Source organism: Pollachius pollachius, assembly GCF_949987615.1.
Source record: "Pollachius pollachius genome assembly, chromosome: 6".
Taxonomy (NCBI): domain Eukaryota; kingdom Metazoa; phylum Chordata; class Actinopteri; order Gadiformes; family Gadidae; genus Pollachius; species Pollachius pollachius.
Genome location: NC_136939.1, coordinates 2095631 through 2106746, shown reverse-complemented (window position 1 = coordinate 2106746; position 11116 = coordinate 2095631). Strand labels below are relative to the sequence as shown.

The following is an 11116-nucleotide window of genomic DNA, read 5'->3' as shown; positions in this document are numbered from 1 at the left end:
ACAGGTCAGTGGCTAGGATCAAAGGTCAATCTGTGTTCTATTTGATCCGATGAGTTGTAGCGCACACAAGGTCACCACAAGGTCACCACGAGGTCACCACAACGTCACCACGAGGTCACCACAAGGTCACCATGAGGTCACCACAAGGTCACCATGAGGTCATCCTGGCATCCTGACGTTGTTGTCACGAGAACCAGTGTCAACTTAGGATCACTAATAGAAAATAATAAGCAGCAATATTATGGATCCCAAAATATAACGGCTTAAATGATATTCAAAGAACAACAGTTTGTGTGTATGTTGTTCTTTAAGTGTGTATGTGCGTTTGCTTGTGTGTGTGTTGATATGTGTGTTTGTACACACCTGTATGTGTGTTTATATCTTCATATGTGTGTGTTGATAATGTGTGTGTGTGTGTGTGTGTTGTTAATGTGTGTGTGTGTGTTTGTGTTTATAATGTGTATGTGTGTATGTTTATAATGTGTGTGTTTGTGTGTTTGTGTGTGTTTATAATGTGTATGTGTGTGTGTTTATAATGTGTGTGTGTGTGTGTTTATAATGTGTGTGTGTGTGTGTGTGTGTTGATAATGTGTGTGTGTGTGTGTGTTTGTGTGTGTTTATAATGTGTGTGTGTGTGTGTTTATAATGTGTGTGTGTGTGTGTGTTTATAATGTGTGTGTGCGTGTGTGTGTGTGTGTTTATAATATGTGTGTGCGTGTGTATGTGTGTTTATAATGTGTTTGTGTGTTTGTTTATAACATGTATGTGTGTGTGTTTATAATGTGTGTGTTTATAATGTGTGTGTGTGTGTGTGTGTGTTTATAATGTGTGTGTGTGTGTGTCCTTCCAGGGTGCTGAAGAGTGGGCAGCACTCGCTGTGCTCCCTGCTGATCGTCGACACACCGGGCTTCCAGAACCCCCGCCTGGCCCACCGTGAGGGGGGCGGGGCCTCGGGCCAGGAGGGGGGCGGGGCCTCGGGCCAGGAAGTGGGCGGGGCCAGCTTCCAGGACCTCTGCCACAACTACGCCCAGGAGCGACTGCAGAGCCTCTTCCACCAGCGCTCCTTTGTGGACGAGCTGGAGAGATACAAGGAGGTGAGGGGGAGAGGAGGGAGGGGGGAGAGATACAAGGAGGTGAGGGGGGAGAGGGGGGAGGGAGGGGGAGGGGGGAGAGATACAAGGAGGTGAGGGGGGAGAGGAGGGAGGGGGGAGAGATACAAGGAGGTGAGGGGGGGAGGGGAGAGGGGGGAGAGAGCGGGAGGGGGGAGAGATACAAGGAGGCGAGGGGGAAAGAGGGGGGAGAGAGAGGGGAGAGATAGAAGGAGGTGAGGGGGAGAGAGGGGGGAGGGAGAGGGGAGAGATATAAGGAGGTGAGGGGGAGAGAGGGGGAGGGCGGGGGGAGAGATTCAAGGAGGTGGGGGGGAGAGGGGGAGGAGAGAGAGGGGGGGAGAGGGGGAGGAGAGAGAGGGGGGTCCAGGTGTACTGACACACTTGCGTGATTGCAGATACACAAACATGCAAAAGGAGGAGCATGTGCTCCACATAGACCGATACACACACACACCCCCCCACACACACACACACACACACACACACACGCTCTCACCACTTCACCCCCCCCAGCTCTTTCTTCTTCTCCTGCTCTTTATCAGTTGTGTCGGGGGGCGCCCTCTTCATTGCGCCCGTCTGTTGCTCCGCCCCCCATCACAGATCAAAGGGATGATGCGGGCGAGGCCGTATGGCAGCTCCACCTCGCCCCCCCCGCCACTGCACCCACGTGGGAGTGTGTGTGGGTCTGTTTGTGTGTTTGTGTGTGCGTGTGTTTGTCTGTATGGGCGTGTGTGTGTGTGTGTGCGTGTGTGTGTCTGTCTGTCTGTCTGTGTGTGTGTGTGTGTGTGTGTGTGTGTCTGTATGGGCGTATGTGTGTGTGTGTGTGTGTGTGTGTGTGCACGTGTGTGTGTCTCTCACAAGACAGACCCCCCTCCTCTCATCAGCAGAGGAGATGCACCTCCCCTCAGCTCCTCCTCCACCAGGTTTTGTGGCTCCTGTGATCTCCTCAGGAGGAGCAGGGAGGAGGTGCATCTCCCCTGTGTTCTCCTCAGCAGGAGGAGGAGGTGTGAGACGCTGCGTCTCCTCTGTGTTCTCCTCCTCCTCAGCCGGAGGAGGAGGTGTGAGATGCTCGGCAGGCCGCGGCCCGCTCCAACAACACGTTCCCATTCCAGCATGTTGTTGGAGAGCAGGGAGAAAGGAGTGAGAGAGGAGGGGCAGACAAAGCAGAACACAACAAGCGTCCCCCTGGGAACGGAGGCCAACGGTGACAACCACAGCTCTGAGCCGCCGCGGGAACGCGCCTCGCTTCGAACCGCAGATCGCCACAAAAACAAGACCAATAGCGGATAAAGGCAGACTTCTGGCTGTCGTCGTGACGGAACAAAGCCCGACGTCGTAGAACGGGTCGACTCTTGTCCTCAGTTTTCGTGTTTTTCGCACCATGTTCCCCAAAGTTTGTGCTTTCAGCGCGTAAAAACCAGCGCGTACACGCTTCCTTTCTGTCCTCCCCCCTCGCCGTCCTCGACAGACACACCAATTGAACTAAAACCCCCTGATGGCGGCGCGGCGACATCAGGACTGTTTAGCCAGCGAGCGGCGAGGACTGGCTGACCTCTGCCCCGGCGGAATGCCCGGACCCTTTCGCTCTCTGCCTCTGTGTAATCAAACGTGTTTGTTCCCCGGAAACCTGCAGCGGCGACACGTCGCACGGCCGCGTTCTGCAGATATTCCACCCGGCATTCTCCCCCCCTCTCTCTCTCTCTCTCTCTCTCTCTCTCTCGCTCTCTCTCTCTTTCTCTCTCTCTCTCTCTCTCTCTCTCTCTCTCTCTCTCCCACACTTCTCGGATCAGCGGAGTGAGCGTGCGGCGATGTGTTCGCTCTGCGGCTCGCGCTCCCGCCGGTGGGAGCGAGCGTTAGGATGTCTCCTCCGTCTGGTCTTCCCTTTCAGAGGCTGGTCTTCCAGTCAACACTAATAACAGGATTATTAAGAAGCGCTCGTCTCGGTGTCCACTGGAGACAGAGCAGTCATCCCAACGCCAACGCAGGCTTATAAGAAACGACGCGCTATGCCTGTCTCGCCCTTTGGCTTCCATTCATTTCTTCTTTTGATGCAAAAATGCTTTGAACGCAACAGACACGCAATAGGCGAGCAATAGGCGCACGCGCGGTTATCAGCGTGAATGTAGTTTGTGTTCTCTGTGCTGAGGCTCATCAAGCAACGCGGGAGACGAATGAAAGGCTTTTCTGAAGCTCTTGCTTTTTGTCTCTGTTGTGTGCCGGTGGGAAACGGGGGGCTTTAGACATGGTGATCCCCTCCCCGCCCTGTCTGACCTCCCGACCCCGGTGCGACCCCTGACCCCCGCTGTGTGTGTGTGTGTGTGTGTGTGTGTGTGTGTGCGCTGCAGGAGAACATCGAGCTGTCCCTGGAAGGCCTGGAGCCCAGCACCTCGCTGTCCGTCGCCATGGTGGACCAGGCGTCCAGCCAGGCTCTGGTGAGCGCCCCGCTGCCCCCCGAGACTCTGTCTGCCTCCACACACACACACACTCACTCACTCACTCACTCACTCACTCACTCACTCACTCACTCACTCACTCACTCACACTCTCTCTCACACTCTCTCTCACTCTCACTCTCACTCTCTCTCTCTCTCTCTCTCTTTCTTTCTCCCACTCTCTCTCTCTCTCTCTCTCTTTCACTCACTCACTCACTCACTAACTCTCTCTCTCTCCCTCTCTCTCTCTCTCTCTCTCTCTCTCTCTCTCTCTCTCTCTCAAACACACACACTCAACACACACACACACACACACGGCCTTCCCTCAGACCAGCCAACCCTAAAATCAGATCCCGACCGAGCATCGTTGCTGAGGCTGCGTTGTGGCTTCCATGCGCACGCTCTGCAGAGCAACGTCTGGAGCGGGCTTGGGCAGCAGGATCAGGGGCGGCGTGCGCCTCAGGAGGCAGAGCGGCTCGGCTGGTGACTGGAAGGTCGCTGGTTCGATCCCCGGCTCTTCCTAGCTCGAGCGTCGGGGTGTCCCCGAGCGAGACGCCTCACCCTGACTGCTGCCGACGAGCCGGCTGTTGCCCTACGTGGCTTGCGCCGCGGTCGGTGTGCGAATGTGCGCGTGAACGGGTGAATGTTATATTGTAAGGTGGTTTGAGTGGCCGCCGGTTAGTAAAGCGCTCTATAAATGCAGTCCGTTTACCATTTACGAGGTACTCATTCGTTGTGGGGGGGGGGTTGAGTGCACGAGAGGACGTAGCAGAGTTGTCTTGTTGAACACGACGCCAGACGAAGATCCAATTCAGCTGTATGCTGAAGACGCTTGTGTCCAAAGCGATTTATATTAAGTACACGTGTCAGAAGAAAGAGAAATCACAATACATCTCTGTCGGCACAGTAAGGATGTCCATATAAACGTAGGACTTGCTAAAAATGCTAGCCATCAAAGATAGCTAGGATAAGATGCTACACGACGCAAAGTACTATTTTTAAGTGCCAGGACGTACAACATACAATCCGTGTGTAAGTGGGGTGTTGGGGGCTTAGGCTATGCGTTCTCAGGTGAACCCTGAACCACTCTGAACTCCCTCATTAACATACAATGCATGTCAACAGCAGTTTAAGGCCTTTCAACTCTTAAAGGATCTCTCTTGTAATCACATCCACACACACAGGGGGGTGGGGGGGGGGGAGCTCCTCCTAATCCCTGGAACCCAACAGAATCCACCTCTAATCCCGACTCAAACACACCTCCAGCTCAATCACCTGTTCAAAGAGGAGTCCTGGCGAGGTTAGCGGAGATTAGCATCTTTAGCGGCCCTAAGATGACATAATTAGACCTGTTTAATCAGGGGCCCCATCGACCTGGCCCCACGGGCACACAGGACACCCAAGAACCCGCTGGAGGGGTGTGTGTCTCTGATTGGGAGAGTGCGTGTGTGTGTGTGTGAAGGAGTGGGTTTCTAAGTGGGAGTCTGTGTGTGTGTTTCAGTGAGTGAGAGAGAGTGTGTGTGTGAAGGAGTGGGTTTCTAAGTGGGAGTCTGTGTGTGTGTTTCAGTGAGTGAGAGAGAGAGTGTGTGTGTGTGTGTGCGCGTGTGTGTGTGTGAGAGTGAGAGTGTGTATGTCTGTGATTGAGGGTGTGTCTGGGATTGTGAGCGTGTGTGTGTCTGTGTTTGTGAGTGTCTGCGAGTAAGAGTGCGTGTCTGTGATTCGGAGTGTGTGTGCTTGTGTGTGTCTGTGATTGTGAATGTGTGAGTAAGAGTGGGTGTGTGTCTGTGATTGTGAGTGAGCGCGTGTGTGTGTGTGTGTTTGTGTGTTTGTATGTGTGTGTGGAACCATAGCACCAAGGTTTCAAGTGGTCATTCTGCTTGATATTCCAGGGTGTGTGGTTGTGTTGGTCTGTGGTTGTGTGTCTGTTCTTCCGTCCCCAACTCTGCTCCCCCATCCACACATGAAGGTTACAAACCCTTTCTAGTGCCATGTATTTTTGAATGCTGATATCAAAGGTTTGTTCCAGCAGGGAGGTTGAGTGACAACTTTAGACTGTACCCAGCACGCCATCGGGAACATGAACGTTGTTTTTCCTTCGCCTGCCGCGGTCTTTTCGGTTTCTTAAGGGAATGAACAATAGAGGCAGCAATTTCCTGCTGGAATCTGTCCCTTTGAGATAGATAAGTAGCGTTATTAGAGCGTCTCGGAGCACTAACTCCGGGCTCTGACGCACTACGGGCTAACAGAGGCTAACGCTAACAGCGCTTCCACGGTGAATGAAGTTAGCATTGTTGGTGGGCTGACAGCTAGCGCAGCTAATCAGACATTGAAAAGGTGCTGTTGATGAACGTGTGTGTGTGTGTGTTTTTGATTTTTTAAATTGATGTGAGTTTGTGTGTGTGTGTGTGTGTGTGTGTGTGTGTGTGTGTGTGTGTGTGTGTGTGTGTGTGTGTGTGTGTGGAGGGGGTTGCATGAAAATGTGTGTGTTTCTGTGTATGTGTGTTCAATAATGTGTGTGTGTGTGAGGGTGTGGTGGTATATGCTAGTGTGTGTATGATAATGTGTGTGTGTGTGTGTGCGTTTTTATGATAATGTGTGTGTATGTGTGTGAGTGTGATAATGTGTGTGTGTGATTCTGTGTGTGTATAATAAAGTGTGTGTGTGTGTGTGTGTGTGAGTGTGATTATGTGTGTGTGTGACTCTGTGAGTGTATAATAATGTGCTTGTCTGTGTGTGTGCGTGTGATAATGTGTGCTTGTGTATAACTGTGTGTGTGTGTGTGTGTGTGTGTGTGTGTGTAGGTGCGGACCCTGCGGACCGACGAGGCGCGGGGCCTCCTGTGGCTCCTGGAGGAGGAGGCGCAGCGGCCGGGGGCCTCGGAGGAGACGCTGCTGGAGCGGCTCTTCAGCTACTACGGTCCTGGAGAGAGAGGTACACACACACACACACACACACACAGAAACACAAACACACACACACACACACACAGAAACACACACACACACACACACACACACACACACACACACACACACACACACACACACACACACAAACACACAGAAACACACACACACACACACAGAAACACACACACACACACACACACACACAGAAACACACACACATACACACAGAAACACACACACACACACACACACACACACACACACACACACACGCACACGCACACAGAAACACACACACACACACACACAGACAAAGAGAGAGAGACACACAGGCACACACACACACACAGAGAAACACACACACAGGCACACACACACACACACACACAGAAACACACACACACACACACACAGACAAAGAGAGAGAGAGAGACACACACACACACAGAAACACACACACAGACAAAGAGAGAGAGACACACAGGCACACACACACACACACACACACACAGACCCAGACAGAGACACACACACACACACACACACACACACACACACACACACACACACACACACACAGACAAACACAGACAAAGAGAGAGACTCACACAGGCACACACACACACACACACACACACACACACACACACACACACACACACACACACACCCTCCTCAGAAGAAGCTATTGACTGCGTGATAAAGGGACCTCACGAGAGGAGTGTGTTTCCCGGAGTGTGGGTCAGCCGCTGATCCACCGCATCGCGGAGAGAGAATATGAATAATGCCAGAAGGTCGCCTCCTTTATGCTCTCTCTCTCAGCCTCCTATTTCAATATATATTTAACATGCTGTTCCCCACCTCCGAGTGGCGTAGCGTTCCTCGGAATAACAGCAGCCGCCTCGAGCACAGCCTCCACAAGGTCAGGGTGACGTCTTGTTCCCACAAAGTTACCGTTGTGTGTTTGTGTGTGTCTGTGTGTGTGTGTCGCGGGTTAGAGCACTCGTGTGTGTGTCTCTGTTGCTTAGCGACGGCCGCGCGCTGCTTGTGTGTTTCCCGCCACAAGGAGAATGTTTATTTTGTGCAATAAGGCGGCGGGACGTTTTGAGCAAAGAAGCAGTGTTTACGGCAGGATTGATTCTGAAGGATCGGGGTCCGGTCGGAGAAACGAGGAGAGAGGAGGTGCGGGCTTTGCGGTGCTCTCTTGGTTCATGTTGTGCTGAGGACGTGGGAGGTCGGGTAAAGACGTCAGAGGAACGGCGCTGGGCCTATAACCTCGACACAGCTGTAGCCTCGCCACCGTCTCGGTACAAAAAGGGTTTCGTTCGGTGCGTTGCAAACTTCGGGCTGTTTGCGTTCAGGAGGTTGAGGCTGCAGAGAGCTCCTGAGGAAAGGCTCAAAGGAGAGGAGAGGATGCGCTGGTGGAACATTGACCTCTGCCGAGGAAGCAGTGATGGAAATGGCCTTTCATGGCCACCTTTTCACGGCCACTCCCCGCTTGGCTCTTCTTACTCGGCCCGTAATCAACCTACCCATCACATTTGGTCTAATTCCCTGCTCAATGTTGTGAGATATCACGCATATGGATGGACAGACGGACAGACGGATGGACCACAACACAGAGAGGCCGACACACAGACACACAGACGAGCAGAGAGACAGACCGACAGAGTGAAAGACACACAATTGGACAGATGGCCAGACACAACCAAACTGACAGACAGACGGACGGACAGACACACACACAGACTCACAGACAGACACGTACATAGACAGACAGACACACAAGCCGACGGAAAAACCGAAAAGTGAATAAGTGCAACCTTCTTGGGAAATCGAATATACAGCATATAAAACGAGGAAATTTAATGAAAAATCTGAGGTTTGTAATGAGTAGTCCTCAACGCAACAACAGAATGAGCACAATAAGTACTTGAGAGGGAGAGAGAGAGAGTGATATGAATGATGGAACGGTAGGTTCTCTGGAGCTAACCTTTCCCCTAGCAACCCCTAGCAACCAGAGCAGCCAGATTTGCACGGTGTTAGTGTGATGGAGTTAACTTGTTATTGTACGGCCTTGTGTATCATCTGACCCGTGCCTCGACACACCTTTGGTCGGGGGGGGTGGTGTGTGTCTGTGGGTGTGTGATAATATGTGTGTTCCTGTGTATGTGTGCACAATAATGTGTGAGTGTTGAGGCTCCGGGCTTGCTGGTCCATGTTGGTATCAATCTGACCCCGGATCTGCCGGGTCCGACCTCTGACCTTTGACCCATGGCGGGCGAGGTGTTTGGAGGTGTGATTGACCCACGTGGGCCCCGGGGCCCGGTTAGGGTAATGTGTGCATCTATGAATGAACGGGGGCGGGCTGGAGGCAGCAGGTGGCTGAGTGGCAGGGCGAGATGTTCAGAACAAGACGTATCTGAGCCATCGGCTGCTGAGCTCCCAGACAGATGGTATGGAGCCGGTTGGTGCACACTGTGTGTGTGTTTGTGCGTGTGTGTCCATGTAGGATGTGTGTGTGCTTGTGAGTGTGATCGTGTCTACAATGTGTGTGTTTGCATGTTGAAGTTTATGATGCGTTTGTATGTACTTGTATGTGTGTCTGTGTAGGATGTGCGTGTGATAATGTGTATGGCGTGTATGCCTGTAAGTGGGTGTGTGTGTGTATGTGATCCACGTGTATAATGTATGTTTCAGCGTGTGTGTGTGGGAGGCACATCTCCCCATCCCATCTCCTCCCTCACGGCGATGGAGCTGATCCGACCTCTGACCTCTGACCTCTGCCCCCCAGGCCCCCCGGTGCTCCTGCGGAGCGAGCGGCCGCATCACTTCCTGCTGGGCCACAGCCACGGGACGGACTGGGTGGAGTACGACGCCCGCCGCTGGCTGAGCCACGCCCGCGCCAACCCCGCCTCCGCCAACGCTGCCACGCTGCTGCAGGAGTCGCAGAAGTGAGCGCCTAACCACAGGGTTTGGTGATGCTACTGTTAGGACTGTTATTAGCCACTGGGTTTAGTGATACTACTGTTATTAACCCCGGGGGTTTAGTGATGCTACTGTTATTAACCACTGGGTTTAGTGATACTACTGTTATTAACCCCTGGGTTTAGTGATACTACTGTTATTAACCCCGGGGTTTAGTGATACTACTGTTATTAACCACTGGGTTTAGTGATACTACTGTTATTAACCCCTGGGTTTAGTGATGCTACTGTTATTAACTCCTGGGTTTAGTGATGCTACTGTTATTAACCCTGGGGTTTAGTGATACTACTGTTATTAACCACAGGGTTTGGTGATGCTACTGTTAGGACTGTTATTAGCCACTGGGTTTAGTGATACTACTGTTATTAACCCCGGGGTTTAGTGATACTACTGTTATTAACCACTGGGTTTAGTGATACTACTGTTATTAACCCCTGGGTTTAGTGATACTACTGTTATTAACCCCGGGGTTTAGTGATACTACTGTTATTAACCACTGGGTTTAGTGATACTACTGTTATTAACCCCTGGGTTTAGTGATGCTACTGTTATTAACTCCTGGGTTTAGTGATGCTACTGTTATTAACCCCGGGGTTTAGTGATACTACTGTTATTAACCACTGGGTTTAGTGATACTACTGTTATTAACAACAGGGTTTAGTGATGCTACTGTTATTAACCACAGGGTTTAGAGATGCTACAGTTAGGACTGTTATTAACCCCTGGGTTTAGTGATACTACTGTTATTAACCCCTGGGTTTAGTGATACTACTGTTATTTACCGCGGGGGTTTTGTGATACTTCTGTTGGGACTGTTATTAAGCCCTGGGTTTTATTTGTACAGCCCTTAATCACAGGTATAGTCTCAAAAGGCCGTATATTTACGACACATCATTGATCATATGTTGAATGAACTGTGGCCATGATTACATACGACAACATACAACGTGTATGCTGTATAGACCAAGGCCGTGGTTAGCATCTCCGTGGAGTTTGTTTGGGTGAGGGCTGCTTTAAGCAGCCTCACATGTTCTATGAACCTTGGCCAAGTGGGATCTCGCTCCAAGAGGGCTACAGGTGGAACCCTTCCTAAACATCCCCCCATTGGCCCTCCCCCAGGAAGAACATCCGCTCCCTGTTCCTATCGCGGCCGGTGGGCGCGGCGGCGCTTTCGGGCTCCATCGCGGGGCTGGACGGGGCGTCTCAGCTCTCCCTGCGCCGCGCCTCCAGCATCAGGAAGACCTTCACCTCCGGGGTCGCCGCCATCAAGAAGAAGTCCCTCTGCATCCAGATCAAACTCCAAGTGGTGAGGAGGGGGAGGAGGGGGAGGAGAAGGAGGTGGAGAAGGAGTAGGGAGGAGAAGGAGGTGGAGAAGGAGTAGGGAGGAAGGGGTATGGAGCAGGATGGATAGGTTGGATATTTGTACTGTAAAAGAAGCCAAACTAGATCTACCGCATAGTGACGGTCACACTGTTCATTTAGCAACTTCTTAAAGGTAGAGACGGGTTTGATCTGGTCTGCTGGTCCTCAGGACACCCTGCTGGACCTGGTCAGGAGGTCCAGGGTCCACTTTGTCCACTGCCTGCTGCCGCGGGCCGACGCGCTCCGGGCCGGAGGAGGAGGAGGAGCAGGAGGAGCAGGAGGAGGAGCAGAGGGCGAGGCGGAGGACGCCTCCTCT

The 11116-nt window shown here is 52.2% G+C and overlaps 1 protein-coding gene across 1 annotated transcript in view; it reads left to right on the top strand.

Annotated features, from left to right (window-relative positions):
- LOC307077551 (unconventional myosin-XVIIIa-like) overlaps positions 1-11116 on the top strand; it is a 69758-nt gene that overhangs the window by 30302 nt on the left and 28340 nt on the right. Inside the window, exons 12-17 of the mRNA XM_079738979.1 lie at positions 851-1094; positions 3455-3541; positions 6343-6472; positions 9245-9404; positions 10558-10744; positions 10970-11116. The exon at positions 10970-11116 is cut by the window's right edge and continues 82 nt beyond it. Coding sequence (XP_079595105.1) covers positions 851-1094; positions 3455-3541; positions 6343-6472; positions 9245-9404; positions 10558-10744; positions 10970-11116 — 955 coding nt within the window. The remainder of the gene's footprint in view (positions 1-850; positions 1095-3454; positions 3542-6342; positions 6473-9244; positions 9405-10557; positions 10745-10969) is intronic.